Raw genomic sequence first — 20589 nt, forward strand, 5'->3', positions numbered from 1 at the left:
CCGTTAATTTTGTTAGTGGATTCCCACATTCAATAATGGCATAACCATAATTTGATTTGTAAGGTCGCTCCTTATAGTTCTTCTAATGTGAGTCCGAAGTGCTTCCGACGCAGCCAAGGAAGAAGACGCAAGTAACACCAGGCGCGTTTAGGCCGGCGTCTGGTGTTTTCTTCTAATATTAGACACATTTTGTGAAGGAAAGTGGGGCCTGAAAAGCTGATGTGAGTAGAAGAAGTGGGGGTTATAAGGAAGGGGTGTCGTTGTGTGTCTAGAAGAGAGAGAAACTGATGAATAATGGAAGACGTGGGTTAAAATTTGGGTGTTATAAGGATAGGCGTAATTGCGCATTATCATATTTGACCAAAGTGTTGTATTTGAATTCTTTTTTAAAAAAACTTTAGGCTCATGTCACTTGTGAAACTCAAATAGCTCTATACAAAAACTGAATATTGGTTATATTAGTTTATTAAGCTCGACTCGTGAAACTAACCGAGTACTAATTTTGGTTTGAGTTCATCTAAAGCCTTTTTCAAGGAATATTGGAATAAAATATTTACTTTGGTCGACCAGGCCCCGGATCGGACAGCTTTTCACTCCTAGATGAAATGTTCTGCTAATAAAATACCACCAGCCACCATCAGTTATATTTTGTATCAATCCGGCTTGTGATAATATATGTTTTTTCAATCTATATGACCATGTTTTCCATTTATAAGACCAAACAACCCCTACTTGAAACCATAATTATTTTGACTCAGCCATCCATTAAACATCATACGAGTATTAATTTGCTCAACACCAATATTATTATCCCTCCCAGAAAGAATTAACGTGAAATTAATGAAGCGTGCGGTAGAAACGACATTAAAACAAAATACTAAATGTTTAAAACGACATTATTTGGATTTTTTACTAAATAATGAGGTTTGAACTTGAGAGCTCGGGTGCACACTCCGGGTAAAACAGAATAATGACTATTAGCTCTAATATCGAGCAACCGAAGACTGACTAAAAAAATTCAACATTGACAATAGAAGTATGTACAACTTAAACCTGCTACAAACAACACATTCATTTTTAAAGAAAACTTCAAAGAACCAAGGCCTTGATTTCCCTTGTAATCATCTCTTTCTCTTCAATGGTAATAGTACTCCAAATGTCTGGAAGAAAAATACCATAGAATTATAGAAATGCAAGACATAATGTCAAGTACATATATATACCGTGACTCATGAGCCAAGACCCAGTTGGCCAGTTGTACAAATTTATGTTTCACCTAATTATAAAAACATTGTACTCCGATTTATTAATGACAAGCACCCAAATATCAAATTATGATTAAATGAGGGAAATTACCACAAGACATAACAACATGAATAAGCTAGGTCTAAATAATGTATAGGGTCAATTCCAGTAACAATACCAAATTTCCTAAAATAAACAAGAGTGGTAAAAAGCATAATACATTAACCAACACATAGCAAAACTTGCAATTCAATTAAAGTTTGAAGACATGACATTACATAATACGTATGATATTATATATATATCCTCATAAAACACATCCATATCCATAATTTTATTAAATAAAAATCATAACACCGGCCATCATCATATATTAAACAAAAAAAAAAAATTAACCAGTGAGCTCCTCCTCCTTGTGGGTCTCAATGACAACATCACTAGTTGGATAAGCCACACAAGTGAGCACCCAACCTTGTTCAATTTGGTCATCATCAAGAAAGCTTCCATCTGATTGGTCAAGGGTGCCAGATACTACCTTACCAGCACATGAAGAGCATGAGCCAGCCCTGCATGAGTATGGCAAGTCAACTCCTTCTTCCTCACAGTGGTCAAGAATGTAGACATCATCTGGGACCTGGAGCTCTGTCTTTCCTTCTGGGGTTATGAGGGTCACTTTGTATGTGGCCATCATGGTCACCCCATGGTTTTTGGAGGTGGAGTACTTGTTGAGCCCAAAAAGGGCTGATGGTTTGTTGGAGATGGAGAGGGAAGTGGTTGGTTGTTGACAGCGGAGGAAGGTGGTGCCGGTGAGGGTGGCGGTTGCTGCTGCCATTGTTGGTGGAACAGAGAGATGTGAGGAGGATGTGTGGTAGTAGAAGCCTAGAATATGAGGATAGAGTAGTGGGCTTGTGGAAATAGTGTGTTCGAAAGGATGAGATGTATGCAACGTGTCAAAATTTTTGTGGTTTGCTTATCATGTTACAAACTATTGGTGTGGTTCTTTCTATCGAAAAGAATAGTTCGAAGTTGAGTTGATTTGTTTACTTTTCATTTTTTTTTTTTTAACAGTATTCGATATCAGACAACACTTCACGGTATAATGGTGAAATCCTGCACGTAGTTTAGATAACGAGATGTAGACCATGAGTCATCACAGGTGATTAAGGGAAAAAACTCACAGACTTGTCACTCATGAGAGTTGAAACCAAGACCTGTTAGGAAAAACCAGGGATGTATCTTTTGTATTTTATATTTTTATAAGAGTATATTATATGGAACATCAATAAATGGTATTTGAAGAATTTGATATCCTGAGGTCTTGAGTTTAAAACCGAATATCAGCAAAAATACTTCTCGGATTAGTGGAGACATGTGCATTCTCAGGAAAAAATAAAAACACATGGTCTCTTGTGGAATTGAAAGATGAATATATGAAAAAACAATATCACCCAATCAGCTCGTATTAGTTAAGGTTTTCTTAGTTAACTTCATAAAATTAAGAAAACATTATCAAATCTGACATCCATAGAGTGGAGATCAAATTAAGGAATGAGACCAAAGCTCTAGAGAAAATATTTTATACGAATGACGAGTTAGCTACTAACAAATTCAATCAGACAATCTCACTGTATAAACCAAGGGAGGCCATTATATTGAGTTAAACTTCACATGATATTCAAGGGAGTTAAAACTTCCTAGTCCATACATCCATATAAATTTGACAATTTTGATGTCTGGAAACGACTTTTAATGTTTATAGGAAACAGACGTATGTGATTTAAATGTTTATAATAGAATCAACTATGTGATAGAGAAGTGAGGTCGATATAGGGAGCTGTGGGATACAATCTCTAAGTGCTCTTGTGATACCAAACTATTGTTCATGAACATAACAAACAACATGACTATAAGGAACGAGTATGAGCATGTCGATGAGAATCATGTGTGTAACTCCATTGTCGTCTACACCATGTTAGCTAGTTGAAGTACATCTCGTGTCGTCTACTGAAAACTGAAAGACCAAGTATGTTGAAATTTACCCACCCTATACACGATTTCTTTGTTGAAATTTTTAATAAGGTGTACATGCTTCCTAATATTGATCTCCATTCATGTATATGAATGATATACTAGTGGTTTGTATTATTTTGTGAAAGTTCCACAAACAGGCTTGTATTTATTTCAAATGGCAAACATATGTTTGTTGAGAAATTGGAGTCCCAAAATGAGACATGGAGTCTCAACATTCATTGTCTGATGCAAAAATTGAGGATAAGAAATTAGGCTCCATTTTTCTCTGTTTTTGACCCATTCTTCCCCTTTCGATTAGTTGTCTTGTACCAAGTTTTTGGAATTATATAAACTAGAAATAATAATGACTATTACTTGTTCGGTAGTCATGGTTAATGATGTCACATTAACAAAGTGAATGACGGTCACGGCCAATGATGTTCATTTGAAGACATGTTTTACAAATAGCACAAAGAACAATATAATGTGTATTACTTGTAACCATTTTCTTATATTCGTACAAAATTGGTATAAATATATATTTGATCCATGCTCAATACAAATCATATAAAGCATTACATTCATCTTTTATGAAAAAACATCAAGTAGATCAAATACAATGAATATCAATTAAAACAAAGGAACTCAAAACTAATTAGCCAGTAAGTTCTTCCTCCTTGTGAGTCTCGATAACAACATCACTGGTTGGATAAGCTACACAAGTAAGCACCCAACCTTCTTCAATTTGGTCATCATCAAGAAAGCTTCCATCTGATTGGTCAAGGGTGCCAGATACTACCTTACCAGCACATGAAGAGCATGAGCCAGCCCTGCATGAGTATGGCAAGTCAACTCCTTCTTCCTCACAGTGGTCAAGAATGTAGACATCATCTGGGACCTGGAGCTCTGTCTTTCCTTCTGGGGTTATGAGGGTCACTTTGTATGTGGCCATCATGGTCACTCCACGGTTTTTGGAAGTGGATTTGTTGAGCCCAAAAAGGGCTGATGGTTTGTTGGAGATGGTTGGTTGTTGGCGGCGGAGGAAGGTGGTGCTGGCCATGGTGCCGGTGAGGGAGGCGGTGGTTGTTGCCATTGTGTAAAATGGTTGTGGTGGCAGGAGAAAGAAAGAAAGATGGGGGTGATGAAGAAGTTGAGTATGAAGAAGATAAAGAGAGGGGGCTTGTGGAAATAGTGTGCTTTAGGATGAGATTTCTGCCACATGGCAAGTTTTTGTGGTGTGTATTATCATGTTATTATCACCATTGGCTAATATTTCGTCTATTTTATTTATTAGTTTTGTAAGATTATTATGGTGTGTACTTTCTCTATATATGATTTTGGCCTTTCATTTTGTATGGACATTTGGTTGCAACTTGCAAATATGAATATTGGGTATAACTTTAGGATTTTGTGGATGTGTTTGTTCGAGTTTGTTTGTGTAATCTATTAACTTGTTCATGAGTGAATATGTTTGTTCGAGCGTGTGTGTGTGTGTAATTTTTTTGATCTTTTTGAAAAGTAAAGATTGTATATATATGACACTAGGCCGTAATTACGGACTAGTACAAGTACAAGGGTTAAGTTACATCAAAATTACACCACTCTTTCCGACTAATACTACCTTGTCTCATTCTACATTTGTAATATAGAAACCCTATAGACTTTGATGTAAGCTAATATTAATTAGTCTTAGACTTGTATGGATACAAGGACAATGTAAGATGAATTTATAAAAGCATAAACTTGAGGATAGCAAGCTAAAGCAAATCGTATTATGAAGAATACCTTATAATTCCAGAAGGATGTGAAGACAAAGTACATCTCAATGAAAATAGTAAAATACTACCAAAAGGTAGTAGTCCTCCCATTATCGAGACCACAGATAGAGTAAGATACCACTTCTTCTCAGGAATAGGGTGAGGAATGGTCTTCGCGACAAGGGTTGTTTGGAGCACCACTCCAGTTCCTTCCTACAACTGTACCAACAAGAGTAAGGGGGAAAGAAACTACACCCCAGAAGCAAATGATTCTTACCGTGAACTATTAGCTAGGATTCTTACCGCCATTGCGAGAATACATGCCACCACTCACATAACCAGACACAAATGACGTGAGCATAAGAAACGACAAACGTAGTGACAATTGCTCCTCTCCTAAACAGAAGCAAAATTGTTATAATGAGATCAGAACTTATTCAATTTCAGGAATATCAGTATTTTCATCCTTTTTCTGAAATAAATTACTGCATCTCAGCATATGGACTGCTGGTAACATCATTCTTAAAAACGAAGGTGACAACATGGGTATCAAATAACAGAATGGAGTTCAGAGTAAAGTAAAAACCTTTTTGCAACTGGTTAAAGCATGTTGTATTGTCATGAAATGCTTTTTCCAAAAAATTTACACATTTTTTTAGTATCAAGTGTGTAAAAATGCACTACAAAAATAGATTATTTCAATAAAAATACTCTTTAAATTATATAAATTGAACCCATAACATGACCAAATCGACCCATTTGTACATGAATGGGTCGAAACTGCCACTTCTCCCTCGAGCAGATAACTAAAAGCATCCTCAAAGACCTAACTGCTTCCACCTAATATAACTTGACTTCTGAACGTACCCAATGTACAATGTCGCAACAATTGAAAACAAGATGACAACAAGAATCAGGACAGCCAATTGTGCACCTATTCCAACAACTGCCGACAACACAACCAGACTGCGAGGAGGTTGAAAAACATCCCCATGCACAAGCTTCCAGCCAGATTCTTCACTTACATCTCTTTCCTGAAAAGGATACATATTAAAATCTGCTAACAGCATCATTACAGATTACAAAACTTGTCATCTCATATTAATGTTACCAGACTTTCCAGATCATCATCTTCCCGAGCATACTTAGCATAGTCACTTCTAAGGGTCCGCATCAGAATCATTGAAACCAAGCCAGTGAGGAAGATAACCATCATGAACGAATTGAATATAGAGAACCAATGAACCTGCATGATGCAACACTCAGTTTATAATCTCACGAGTGAAGATTATTAGTATATTGTGTAGCAAACTAATAAATGCATCCTCTAAAACAGATGTGAAGAGAGCAAAAGAAGAAAAGATGTGAAGTTATATCAAATCAAGTTAGTAACCTAGCTCAACTTGTAAGAACTCAAGAAAACAGAAAGGGCATAACTTGTGCTTGGAGAAACAAGTGATTCAACAAAACAAGAGGTGACAAAAATACAAGTTTCCGGCAGGTTGGATAACAAGTCAAAAAGGTAAATTCAGTATGGGTTCGGATAGCACGAAATGACTTTTACTCAAACAAATAATCGCTCATAGTAAATGATTATTGTGTCATATACTCATTGTTATAATAAGAATATATTAAATCAACAATCATTTAGGTTTCTAACAAAGTTAATTAAAACAAGCTATACATTTCCCTGTGCAGCCAATTGGACCCGTTTCCTTTAAGCAAAACTTCAATTTAGGAGATAGGCCAGTCAGGGATAAGACATAACCCATCTTGATCCATTCTTAAGTTACTCCGGCTAGTTGCCACCTCTAAATGTAACACAAGGATTTTAGGCATTTATCGGATGCTCTAAAAGTAACATGGTTTCCGTCCACTTGACCGAGTAAGTCATCTCTAGTGTTTTCTCAGCTTCCAGTGGTTTTGGGTTCTCTTGAGTAAGATTAACATGAATGATCTGTAATAAGAAAGATCCATAATATTAGAACTGGTTGACCATGAGTTCCATATATGGTATACTACCATTAAAGTTCATATACAATAAAAATAAAAAATACCTGATATCTTTAAAATGAAAGAAGGGATGTTGTTTTCCTGGTGCATCCTTTTAATGGCTGAGCAATTTAGAGCCAAACACCCGAAAACCTTTTGCCACACCGATAACAAATGTATCACGGCCATGAATAGCTGAGATGATATAATAGCGCTAAATTCAAAGCATTTAAGCTGCCAATTCCCAACCTAGTTTTAGAGGCATTTAAGCGCCATTTCCATTTCTTAAACTCAACATGATTTTGGAGCTGCTTGTGCAAGATCCAACCCAGTTTTGCCATACTCCATCCCAACAGTTTAAGAAGACCTAGACCCACTTCATCCCAAACCCGTTTTGACTAGTTACCCAATCTGACCCACCCGTTTTGCCACATCTAATTAACTAATAGAAACGTCAATAGGCAAATAAACAGTGAAGAAATTTAATCTATTCTTATAGTAACGTCAATAGAAAAATAAACATTTTATGTAATACAAATAGCTTGTTTTGTACTTTCATTTGTGTTTTTGTCGTTATATGTACAGTTGCAATACACCACTCAATTAACGATATGTGTAAATTGTAATTCATAGACTAGCATATGATATCCCCCTAGTGATGAACAATATAGCCAAAGCAGGGAGTTAAAAACACTTTGCAGAGCAAGTGGATCTATGGGATAAAATACGAGTATAAAAGCTAGTTGATTAGAAAAAGGCATCAAACAGAATACATAAAACTGAAACTGATGTCTAACATTTCTGAGTTTTTGTTACATGAATATATGGACCCAAGATTTCCAGGAAACTCTTAATTCGATAAGTATAACTAAAGCACCTGATCGATTACTAGATATTGATAACCACAAGTCAAAGAATGGTTCGACTTCGATATGGAATAGGCTTGCCCGGGTGATCAAGAAGAAGTAGAGTTTCTATGTAGGAGCTCACAAACAATGTCAATGAACTACAAAGTCTGTGAATTGCAATACCATCAGTGTTTTCGGAGTGTGGGTCATAAACTGAAAGCAACACTCCTGCTTCAAAGTCATCCACTTTTGTTGTTCCCACGATAGGTTTGCCACTTTTCGTAAACCCTAGTACATCGAATAATGCATCCTGCGTGCAAATGGTGTATAGCTTTGTAAACGACTTTTGAACACCATCCTCAATCATCATCCATACGGCACAAACATTTTTCAGGGTCTCGGCCTCTTTATAGTCTTCAATCATCATCCATACGGCACAAACACTTTTGTTTGTCGTACCTTATGAATACATGATTCGGTCCGGTTTTTTAGAGGTTTTAATCGGTCATAAACCGGGAGCTTTCGATGAGTGACTTCCATCGTTTTGATACCATTTTGGACTGGATCAATTTTTTGCTCTTCATGATTTGTGTTTGGATTTCGAAAGGTATGTGGTCTGACATTTCGGGATGTAGTGAAGAATTTCCTAGGGTTTATTTTTCAAATGGAGAAGAGAAGCATCAAGCATGTAAAATAGGGGTCTTCTTGTCGGGTTACTCATTCGGGTAAAACATATTTGTTGTTCACATAACGACAAAACAAATAGGGATAAGTTACTTTTTAGCAATCAATTTTTATTTATTCCCGAAAATAGTAACATTTGACATACGTACATGATGACGTAGACATTTTTTGATTACGTGACCTTTTTAATCCAAAAAATTACATGGCTCCGTTTTAGTTTCGGTTTCGGCAAGGTATTTTTTCTCGTCTTTCCTTCTGAAACTAATTTCAGCTTAATTTCATTGATTCTTGCTGAGTCTCTTCCATTTTCAGGTATTAAAAAGTTGTGTATGAAGATTTTAAAGAAGACATAGATCTAGCTTTTCTTCGTCTATCTCGAGATTAAAAAATCTCTAAATTTAGATTCCAAAACGCCGTCGTTTTCGCCAAAGGGAGATTCTGTTGATGTTCAAGGTGAGACGAGAGTTTCATATGACAGATCTGGGTCGTTTATGAATAGTTTGTCGAAGAATGACATAGATCCAGATAGCGGAGGTCCAGAGGTTAGATCGAACACGAACAGCCACCGACGATTGCTAAATTAGTTAAAGAAATCGATAAAAAAAACCACCTCTATCGTCGGTGTTGAAGCAATCCGACAATAATTGAGAGTTCATTGTTAAAAAGTAAAAATTTTAAAGATCACTGCTTTTTCGTAAAATGGTCGAAAGTCCTTTCTATTTCCTGTAATTATAAAGAATGTTACGTCATTAAAAAATGTCAAGTAATTAAAAAAAATGTTCATGTCACCATGTACGCGTGGCAAATGTTGCTATTTCTGGTAATAAGCGAAAGTTCATTGCTAAAATGTAAAACCTTTAAAAATCAATGTTATTTTTATAAATTGGTCGAAAGGTGTTTTTTATTTTCTGCAGTAAACAAATAATACTCGTAATATATTTGATATTTATTAAAAGAAAAATAAGATTATTAACAAATGGTTGAAAAGAAAGGGTTAGGCTCATCCTTATAGCATGTCTTCACCGCGTCTGAAGCGCTTCCGACGCCGGAACCGACCTAGACGCTATAAGCACGACCAGCGTCCGAACATTTCTTCCAAACTTGAACACAACATTTTGGTGGTGGTGTGGGTCCCTCTTTTGTTTTAACGGTGCTAAAGTAAAAAAATAAACAAATTTTTTTTGTATATGTGTGTGTATAGACTATAGTTGCCGGTATTGTATGTAGAAGAAGACGATGATATAACAATTATATATTTTGACTTTTGAGTCAGGATAAAGTATCCTCCATCATTGAATATATTAAATATATAATAAATTTTTGTTTTAGTCCTTGAGCTTTCATTTGTTTACAAAAATAATAATATAAGTTTATTAGTTATAATTTTAAGCCTTAAAGATATATGTAGGTTATTAAGTCTTTGTTATCCAAAACCATCATATATGTCCCACGACGGAAATTTGATGGTAGAAGTCCTTTGACAAAAATTGTAATGTGTTAGAAAGGGAGGCTAAGGTTACGAAGTAAGTTCAATTGGTTAAGGAAAGCTCAGTAATGCGTTTTATTTTTTTTAAGTATTGTAATGTGTTTTTTTAATAATAAAATGTGTTTAAATAATTAAATTATAATAAATTGTGTTTGTTTAATTCTGTAAAAAAAAAAATGACATGATAAAATAATAAATGAATAATGGGAGAAGCGGGCTATAAAAAGAGAGCTAAAAAGGTGTACTTAGTGTATTTAGAAGAAAGAGAACCTCATGAATAGTAGATAAAATGGGTTAAAAAGTGAGTTAATATAGGAGAGGCCTTATCATCATTAGCTAAAAACTAATTGAAAAGAAAAGAGTTAGATTAACGCAAATGGTAGTTTAGTAAATGCAAAGTTCAATAGGCATCCTAATGACAATTGAATCATTTAATACTATCTATCCACCATATCGCCATGGTTTATGTAAATTTGCAAGCAAGTCTATCGCCCCTGTTTATGTAAACTTGCAAGGAACTCGAGGGCAACTTCTAGGCGTTATCATCTTACACCAGATAGTCTTACAGAAAAAGTTGGAGCTCTTAAAAATAGTAGACTATTAAACTCGTTAAATTAATTATAAACTTGTAAAAGTAAAAAAAAGATAAATAATTATAGAAAACCATCTACATTAACCATGACCAAAAGACATTGTTTCACCTTCATCCATATTTCGAGTTTTTTTAATTTTTACCCAAACCAGGTTACAGCAGGTGACTAGTAATACAATAAAGAGAGTTTATTTTCTGGAATAGCCAATGAATAAAAATACATTAGAACATGTATATAACAAGTTGTTTCTTGAGAGCTTGCTACATTAACAAACAGTCTTCAACCGAACCACTTTTCTCTTCATAATAAAAACAATCTATGCATTCCTCTAAACCTTTTCTTCTACATCCCTTCCTTCCACAAAAGAAAGAAATATAAAGACCCCATTCCTGTGTAAACCAGTCCCCCGACCCCCATCTTAATCTGAAGCATATCTTCCATTTGGTATCAACATAATAAACTACAAAAACGGGGAGGCTACTGTGGGGCGTTGTTCTTCAAAATAAGAAACTTAATCACACTTAATATTTCGGTAGATCCGTCTCACAAAAAGATTAGAACCCAAATGCCCAACAGCACCTGGAAAATTCAGGTACGGAAAAGAAGAGATTCAGTTAGCAAAATAGAACATAACGAGGATTCCAGAATCATATAATTGGTAGCCAATGTGGCAATGTGCCAACATCAATACTATGTTCAGGCAAATAGAAGCAAGTACTACGTTTTATATGCTATGAACATTTTGTATATGACCAAAAAATAAAAAAAACTTATCCGATTTACACATTGCCCGTCCCATACAAAATCAGTTTGAGATTAAAAGTACCCAAATAGACCCAATTCATAACAAAATGGCTCGAAATTGGTACTTACTAGAATGGCAAATCTTATAACGCAATTAGGTATATGCTTAAAGAACTGAAACTTTGGCACGGAACTTACCGCAGAGAATTCCTAAACCAAGACAGAACATGGCCGTGTATCCGAAGTAGAAGCTGGTTTGAAAGAAGCCGGACATCTTAGTCTTGACATAGTAGTAATATATTGAATACAAGTAGACGTAAATCGCAGTTGAAGCTGCGGAGAAGAATGATGTCCATTGCCAGTGATAATTCTCCGCGTTTAACAGAAAATATGTTCCCACAATTGTCACACAAACAGTCACAATAACAAGAATGATGAAGACAAGTAGCATAAAGCCATAAACGTAGTACACCTGACACATGAAAGAACAAATATTTAATATGTTGCTTATATTCAATATCATTACAATTATAATATAAATATCTGTACTAAACTCTGTAGAAACTTATATGCATTAAAATGAAGGTGTCAGACCTGTAACCCGATCAACCCAAATTCCCGGCTCCCATTTTACATCAAATGTGCTATTTGACCAGTTAGAGATAAAAAGCAACCCAACTCAACCCGTTTTAAAGTAAATGAAACTGTATAAAGAAGTTACAATTACCTCCGTCTGATTATATTATAAAGCAACTTCCCCAAAAAGAATGTACTTTTTAAAAACCGAAGAAACAGTACATATATGAGAGAAAGCCATATTTGGATTCTAGGATATAGCAAGCTAAAGCAAATCACATTATGAAGAATACCTTGTAATTCCAGAAGGATGTGAAAACAAAGTACATCTCAATGAAAATACTACCAAAAGGTAGTAGTCCTCCCATTATCGAGACCACAGATGGTGTAAGATACCACTTCTTCTCAGGAATAGGGCGAGGAATGGTTTTCACGCGACAAGGGTTGTTTGGAGCACCACTCCAGTTCCTTCCTACAACTGTACCAACAAGAGTAAGGGGGAAAGAAACCACACCCCAGATAAGAAGAACTATCACCATTGTGCCAAATGGAATTGCTGCTAAAGAACCATAGAATATCGCAATGGTATTCAGAACAAAACCAATTCCAAAGCACAAAAATGGGAAAAGAGATGAAGTGAGGATCAGCGACTTTATCCAGTGTTTCCCTGTAAAAAAATAATATACTCAAATGGCTAACAAAACCATGGAGACAGTATGTTCATAATAAAATGAATTAAAGGGCACACGAGTAAATTAACAGGGACTTCATAAGGAAGATACAGCCATGGCCTATTAGCTAGGATTCTTACCGCCATTGCGAGAATACATGCCACCACTCACATAACCAGATACAAACGATGTGAGAGCATAAGAAACAACAAACGTAGTGACAATTGCTCCTCTCCTAAACAGAAGCAAAATTGTTATAATGAGATCAGAATTTATTAGATTTCAGAAATGTCAGTATCTTCGTCATTCTTAAATATATATATAAATGCATATGGACTCTGCTGTTAAGTGGTAACATCATTCTTAAGAATGAAGGTGTCAACATGGGTGTCAAATAACAGAATGGAGCTCAGACTAAAGTAAAAACCTTTTTGCAACTGGTTAAAGCACGTTGTATTTTCATAAAAAATGCCTTTTCCAAAAAGTTTACACTTTTTGTTAGTATCAACTATCAAGTGTGTAGAAATAACTACAAATTATAAATTATTTCAATAAAAATTCTCTTTGGATTATTTAACTTGAACCCATAAAATGACCCAAGTCAACCCATTTGTACACGAATGGGTCAAAAATGCCCATTTGTACATGAATAGGTCAAAACTGCCACTTCTTTCTCGAACAGATAACTAAAAGCATCCTCAAAGACCTAACTGCTTCCACCTTACCCAATGTACAATGTAGCAACAATTGCAAACAAGATGACAACAAGAATCAGGACGGCCAATTGAGCACCCGTTCCAACAACTGCCGACAACAAAACCAGACTGCGAGGAGGTCGAAAAACATCTCCATGCACAAGCTTCCAACCAGATTCTTCACTTACATCTCTTTCCTGAAAAGGATACTTTTTAAAATCTGCTAACAGCATCATTACAAATTACAAAACTTGTCATCTCATAGTAATATTACCAGACTTTCCAGATCATCATCTTCCCGAGCATACTTAGCATAGTCATTTCTAAGGGTCCGCATCAGAATCATTGAAACCAAGCCAGTGAGGAAGATAACCATCATGAACGAATTGAATATAGAGAACCAATGAATCTGCATGATGCAACACTCAGTTTATAATCTCATGAGTGAAATTTATTAGTATATTGTGTAGCAAACTAATAAATGCATCCTCTAAAACGGGTGCGAAGAGAGCAAAAGAAGAAAAGATGTGACGTTATATCAAATCAAGTTAGTAACCTAGCTGAACTTGTAAGAACTCAAGAAACCAGAAAGGGCATATCCTGTGCTTGGAGAAACAAGTGATTCAACAAAACTAGAGGTGACAAAACAAAACGTTTCCGGCAGGTTGCATAACCAGTCAAAAAGGTAATTTCAGTATGGGTTAGGGTAGCATAGCACGAAATGCCTTTTACTCAAACAATGAATCTCTCTTAGTAATTGATTATTGTGCCATATACTCATTGTTATAGTAAGAAAATATTAAATCAGCAATCATTTAGGTTTCTAACAAAGTGATTTAGAAGAAGCTATACATTTCCCTGTAACAAAAATTTTAGAACCCTATGCAGTCAATTGGACCCGTTTCCTTGAAGCAAAACTTCAAATTAGAAGATAGGCCAGCCAGGGATAAGACATAACCCATCTTGATCCATTCTTAAGTTACTCCGGCTAGTTTCCACCTCTAAATGGAACACAAAGATTTTAAGCGTTTACCTGATGCTCAAAGAAATGGTAATCCAGGTAAACATCAAAACGGTGTGCAAAAGTAACATTAGTTTCCGTCCACTTGACTGAGTAAGTCATCTCTAGTGTTTTCCCAGCTTCCAGTGGTTTTTGGTTCTCTTGAGTAAGATTAACATGAATGATCTGTAATAAGAGAGAACCATAATATTAGAACCGGTTGACTATTAGATCCATATATGATATATCACCATTAAAGTTCATACACAATAAAAAAACAAAAACCTGATCTTTGTTGTATTGTATCGTAATGTTCTTATGTGTGAACATCATATGCTTGTTATCACTGTTCCTGTCCGAATGTAGCTCACCGACAAAACCTATAGGAACAACATTTGTGCAATGAGATAAACATTAAAATTAGATACTGGGATATTAAAAAATAATGTGGGTAGTGAAAAGGGTGTCTAATAAGTGCATACCCCACAGTGGGAGATCATCTGAGCCCACGTTCAACACAGCAGAAACCAAAGAAAACGATATCAGAAAGCAGATAATGGAAAAAACAAATATGTGCAAGAAATATAGTAATCAAGTATAATGTAAATTGACCATTTTTGTATTAAACACATCCAAATATATGTCCTATCAAGACGAAATTGAAATAATAAAAAGAATATAATGCACACAGGATGACTAAAAGGCATACCCATGAAAAATTCAAACCAATAGTTATTCTCAATAGCTTCCTTAAACTGCTTAACCTTGGAGTCATCAAGTTCAAGCTCGCAAATTTTAGACTTTTCCACATTCTCTGCCAAAGCAAACATGTCATGTACCATTTAACAGCATAAAGTACAACACTATAACAAACAGTGACCAACATACTTTGGAACTTGATGTCAAATTGACTATTAATAAGCTCGTTTCCACCCAATACTTCACCCAGACCACCCCACTTATGTCCAGGATTGCCAGGTTGACGGCAAAATGGAAGGCTGTAATAGTTGTAAGTTTCTTGTGGATTGTTGTAAGGCCCGACTTTATTCACCCAAAGGTTAACTGGTTCATCTGGTTGATACTGCAAATCAAAATCATAAGTATGTCAAAACAAGGCAATAGAAACAACGAAAATAAAATAACATATAGCCAGCCTCTAAGACTGATTTGCTGAATATGGCAAACCCTTATAGAGTAGGGGAGAGGGTGTCTTCGGTCTTGGCTAAAAACTTAGAATCTAAAGACAAAATTTTAATATAAAAAGATAATACTAACAAAACTACTAAATTAAAGACCTAAACAAAACAGGACAAAACAAGAAAAAGAAAAAAACATTTAAACCTGTAACTCTCATTCAGTCATTGCTAACACTCCAAAAACTTGACAATTACTAACTTGTATAAAAAAGATCTACAACTCAAGTTAGAAATTCTTTTAGTAACACCTAACTGATTAGGTCATAGATCAACAACAAACGCTTCAAATGCACAATGCAAAGCCAATTCTGAAAATGATGAATCTGAGAGTGTAGACCTAACCAAATTGTTGTTAATGTACATTGTGGTCCATAAAGTTCCTCCAAGACGTATATGTAAAGATCAACTTGAAATCGACAAAAGCAAGGTTAATTCGCCAAAGCCACAACAAATCCAAAAGGGTTTATGATGCACTGAACGTCTGAATCGATTAGAGTCAGATATGAGAGAGAAAAGAAACAAGGTCGGTCAAGATCAAAAATCATCCAGTGATGACAGTACACGGTAGGAAAAAAAGGGAGCAACTTCCAGCACAGCTAGTGATCTACACTAGAAGAGTGTACAAAAAAGATAGCAGTCAAGTCCAGCCTAAAGTAAAATAAAAAATGACACGCTAGAAGATGCCCACCTCGACCCTTTACTTTGCAGATCCCTGGCACTTCCGTAAATGAACTCAATTCAAGACGACACAACGTTCTTGCACTATATTAGCTTGTTATCAAAACAATGCCTTGATACCCTAGTGCAATTATAACCTACTCAAACAAACTCCAAGCATCCGAGATGTGATCATGAAACATAATACAACTAACTCCAATCCAGCTATAACTCTTACTTCCAAAAGGATAATATTATTAATAGTAAGACTTTAGCATCTTAAGTCTAGTACAAGAAATAAGAGATTGATCCAACATAATTTACGATCACTTTCCCATCGCAATAACAAAACAACTCATCCAAGTAACACAATTTCTATAAATGATTTAAAAATGGTAAAGGATCACAATTATTATATAGAAATACATACATATATTTTAAGCCAAACATAGATCTAAACCCTCATTAAAAATAAAAATAGAAACACAGACCTCAATTATTTAAGCTAAAAATTCTATCACGATACAATACAAATCAATTCAAATAAATCACTGTACAAAGATCTCAAACTAAGATAGAAATATATATACATATATATATATACTAGCATTTAAAAATGGAAGATCTAAAAGACTGAAGGTGAAAAATTAGGGCTTCGGGGTACTGAACCTTGTGATCATACTCGGAAGCAAAGACCGGCGACGAAATAAGGAAAATTGAAGCAATGAGGAGAGATCGGACGGCGAGCGACATCGCGGTCGCCGGCGATTGGATTTGGATCTAACGGCGATTAATTGATCGGAAAGGTGTAATTTTGTGTGTGTGTGTGTGTGGATCCGTGAGGGGAGGGGTTTCAATATTAAGCGTATTTTTCCCTTAAAACTTTATCAGACTTTGCCGAGTTAATAAGTCAGCTTAAAAAATTTTTATTACGAGAGGAGTGGAGGTAACAAAAATGTCGCGTTTGTTTCACAGAATGTTTTAGAAAAGAATGGAATCTTTTAAAGGAATTGGAATTTGAAGAAATGTTTTTGATTTTTTGAAAAATCAAGTGATGGAATTTCTTCCTCCATCCTCAAGGAATGGAGATTCCATCAAATGATAGAATATTTACATTTCTATGGAATGAGACTCTCTCTTCTTTGTGCAACCAAACGCACTAAGGAATAGAATTCAATTCCAATTCCATCAAATTCTGTGAACCAAACGCGACCTAATACTTTTTTTAGCGTCATACCTTAATAAAATGTGTTTGACATGATTTTAAACCGTTATGATTCTTCAAAATATCTCTGGATCATTATTATATGAAACTGAATATTATAATGTTAAACTAATAACTAATTACCGTAATACGATGATCAACAGTGATAGTGATAGCGATAACGGGTGGTGGGGACAGCAACAGGTAGTGATGGTGGTGGCTAGGGGTGTTCGTGGTTCAGCTTGGTCTGGTTTTGACTAAATCTCAAACCAAACCAGGTCCCGGTTTCAACATATTTTAAACCAAACCAGACCTAGTGTGTTGTCTCAACGGACCAAACCAAACCATGTAAGCCGATTCAGTTTGACCGGTTCAACGGTTTCGTGATCCTCTTTTTCTTTTTTCTTTTCATTTCTATCTCCAAATAATTTTATGCATAATTTCCGTATAAATTTTTTTTTCCTTTTCTTTATCACACAAAAAAATATCAGGAAAACTATGATCTTAATATTTCAACGGTTGACGTTTTGCTTAAACCGTAATCGGATCAAGAAACCCCGTTTTTCAAAACTTAAAAAGGCAGACAAGACTTTAACAACTCAATTTGACCAAACCAATCCAAATACTCCGGTGTGGTCTGGTTTTCATAATTTGATGGTTTGATGAATACCCTTAGTGGTGGCGATGAATGGATTCAACATACTATACCTATTGAAGACCCGAAAGGAATTGTCTCTTAGTGTAATAATCTGCAGCTCAATTTCGAGACTCGTAAAGTAATGGAGGCTATAATTTTCACTTGGTGGTGACACGTCTGAAAAGAGAAAAATAATGTGATTCACAACATTAGAAGCAACAACATTGATGATATTGTTCACTCTATAGCATCTCTTTCTTCCTTCGGGTTTCTAATCGTGACAGGACGCACCATTATGTTTGGAATGATTTGATCGCAAACTCTATGTATAACAAATGAATAAGGTCTTTTGTCGGCTTGCTTTAGGGTCGTGTGTTTATGCTTCCCTCGGGGCTTGTATAGGACTAAATCAAAAACATCACAGAGTGAAAATTGGTGACGCAACCTCTGTTGATGGGGACTTTTCTCATGTCCTGTTTAGCGTAAGCGACATGAGTTTTTTTTACCCCTTTTGTATTCCTATTAGTTAAAGTCCCGAGATGGTTCTATATTATGTTATTTTGTTGTATATCTATAATAGTCCCCCTTTTTTTTTATCATGTTCTTTGAACTCTGTACCTTGTTTCTCTAGCATCTTGCTAGAGTTTCCTTTATTAATATAATTCATTTTGTTGTTAGAAAAAAAGCAACTGATATAAAAAATAGTTTAATTATTTTAAAATTTTATGAATATATGTTGTAAATTATTTTATTAAAGGTATCTTTGTTGGAACATATATGTTAGTTAGTAAGTGGGATAAATGATGAGAGACATTTTAGGTACTTCAACCATATAACTTGAAAGAAAAAAGGAAAGAGTTGATATTTTACAAAACATGATAGATAATATACGTTGACAGAAAATTAATGTTTGATACTTTCTTATTAAGCTTGCTTATCAGGCACAACATGAGCCCTCACGAGTTGGGTAAAAAAAGTCATTTCTAGCCTACTCATATCTTTATAATAAATAAAAGATAATTGTCTTTTAAAAGTATTTTTAGAAAAAATGTGATGTGTCAAGTCTATAAATTTACTTAAAAGGTCTATATTTTAATTATGATTTCATAAATAATTTACACTTTTTTAAATTAAAAATAGGTCACTAAATGCTTATTTAAAGTTATTAATCTTTATTTATAAACAAAGAAAATTATTTTATATAGTATATAATATTCTTTTATGTTTTGTAAATGCAATAAGTACTTTATCAATATATGAATGGTTATTTACATAAATAGTACCTGGACTATCCACCATATTACTGGTTTCATACCTAAAAATTTAAAATTACTCTCATCATACCCCAACTTATCAATTATCCACTCGGACGATACCTAAACCTGACGGGCGTCAGTTTGACCGTTAATTTGGGGTATGACTACCGTAAATTTTAAACTATAGGTAGGTAATCAGTAATATGTTGCATAGTCCAGGTACCATTTATGTAATTAGCCATTATTATTATTATTATTATTATTATTATTATTATTATTATTATTATTATTATTATCATTATTATTATTACAATATTATTAAGGCTCAAGTTTATGAACAGTGTCACGTGCCACGTGGCGCTGTTTTATTGGTCCACTTCTACCCCGCGTTTTTTCCCAGATTTTACCATATCGGATTCCGTTAAGGTTATTTTTTTTTTGGTTTTCTACATAGTTTTTTTTGCTTTTGTGTTTTCTTTCTGTTGGTCCACCTATACCCCGCATTTTTTCGGATTTTGCCATATCGGATCCCGTTAAGGTTATTTTTCTTTCGGTTTTTGTTGGTTTATTACATAGTTTTTTTGCTTTTGTGTTTTCTGTAACATCCCGAACTTTTTAATCAACGGTTGATTTGAGTCGTTAAGTCAACACAACGTGTCCGTTAAGTCTCTAGGAGATTTAATGCTTATATGTAATTAATGTGCCATATATAGAAGGCTTCAATGCCTTAATGACGTATATGTTAATGTGTTTAAGATGTCAAAGATGATTAAGATGTGTTAAAGGTGTCGAAAAGTATTCCCGCTAAGTCGTTTAAGCCTTAAATGTGATGTTTAATAGTGGAAGGACCTAAGTGTGAGATTAGGAAAGATGCTCTAGCTGATTAAGGGTTCATTAAGCCCTAATCACATTCTCATCTCAGTTCCTAGCCTCTCTTTTTCAAGCCCTAGCCGCCCCTCCAATTCCTTGATCAATCCTCACGCGTTTTGCTCGTTTCTTGATGATTTGAAGAGGTTTTGATCCATAGTTTGCATCCTTCTTGTAATCTACAGGTATTTGGAGTATTATTACATTGATTTCGTGTCCTTTCAATCCCTTGATTCGTTCCATAACTGATCTAGGTCTTTAGAGGGTTGATTGGAGTCATAAACGTGTGTTTTGATCGATTCGGTAACCTAAAACGTTTGTTATTGTGATGCAAATCAATTAGGAGTTAATCAATGATTTCATTGCATCATTATGGCCTTAAAATGATGAATTTTGAGGTACAAAAGTCGTTCATAAGGTTTGGGGTCGTTTGGGGTGTGTTTGGTTAAGTTTTGGAGGTTAAACAATGAG

The 20589-nt window shown here is 35.0% G+C and overlaps 4 protein-coding genes across 5 annotated transcripts; all 4 read right to left on the reverse strand.

The window, feature by feature from the left end:
• Positions 1-1478: 1478 nt before the first annotated feature.
• Positions 1479-2134, reverse strand: LOC122595860 (ferredoxin-like). Its single transcript, XM_043768323.1, has one exon. It carries the CDS (start codon positions 2075-2077, stop codon positions 1637-1639), a length of 441 nt encoding a protein of 146 aa, XP_043624258.1. The 5' UTR covers positions 2078-2134; the 3' UTR covers positions 1479-1636.
• A 1646-nt stretch (positions 2135-3780) lies between these two features.
• On the reverse strand, positions 3781-4412 carry LOC122595140 (ferredoxin-like). The gene has a single exon (XM_043767456.1). The coding sequence runs from the start codon at positions 4346-4348 to the stop codon at positions 3911-3913; it is 438 nt and encodes a 145-aa protein (XP_043623391.1). The 5' UTR covers positions 4349-4412; the 3' UTR covers positions 3781-3910.
• On the reverse strand, positions 4273-7546 carry LOC122595138 (transmembrane 9 superfamily member 1-like). 2 transcript variants are annotated; one of them, XM_043767455.1, is made up of 6 exons: positions 7070-7543; positions 6697-6969; positions 6124-6258; positions 5947-6046; positions 5316-5408; positions 4273-5231 (listed from the first exon to the last, which is right to left on the reverse strand). In XM_043767455.1, the coding sequence occupies exons 3-6, from the start codon at positions 6226-6228 to the stop codon at positions 5161-5163; spliced, it is 369 nt and encodes a 122-aa protein (XP_043623390.1). In that variant the 5' UTR covers positions 6229-6258; positions 6697-6969; positions 7070-7543; the 3' UTR covers positions 4273-5160. The 2 variants fall into 2 exon arrangements, with proteins under 2 accessions (XP_043623390.1, XP_043623389.1); XM_043767454.1 differs by having other exon boundaries at positions 5051-5231; positions 5880-6046; positions 7070-7546.
• A 3241-nt stretch (positions 7547-10787) lies between these two features.
• On the reverse strand, positions 10788-17018 carry LOC122595137 (transmembrane 9 superfamily member 1-like). Its single transcript, XM_043767453.1, has 12 exons — positions 16824-17018; positions 15190-15382; positions 15011-15115; positions 14784-14801; positions 14587-14681; positions 14335-14487; positions 13576-13710; positions 13332-13498; positions 12747-12841; positions 12229-12602; positions 11558-11831; positions 10788-11194 (listed from the first exon to the last, which is right to left on the reverse strand). Exons 1-12 carry the CDS (start codon positions 16905-16907, stop codon positions 11127-11129), a joined length of 1761 nt encoding a protein of 586 aa, XP_043623388.1. The 5' UTR covers positions 16908-17018; the 3' UTR covers positions 10788-11126.
• Positions 17019-20589: the final 3571 nt, after the last annotated feature.

This window comes from Erigeron canadensis, chromosome 4 (assembly GCF_010389155.1).
Source record: "Erigeron canadensis isolate Cc75 chromosome 4, C_canadensis_v1, whole genome shotgun sequence".
NCBI classification, from domain to species: Eukaryota; Viridiplantae; Streptophyta; class Magnoliopsida; order Asterales; family Asteraceae; genus Erigeron; species Erigeron canadensis.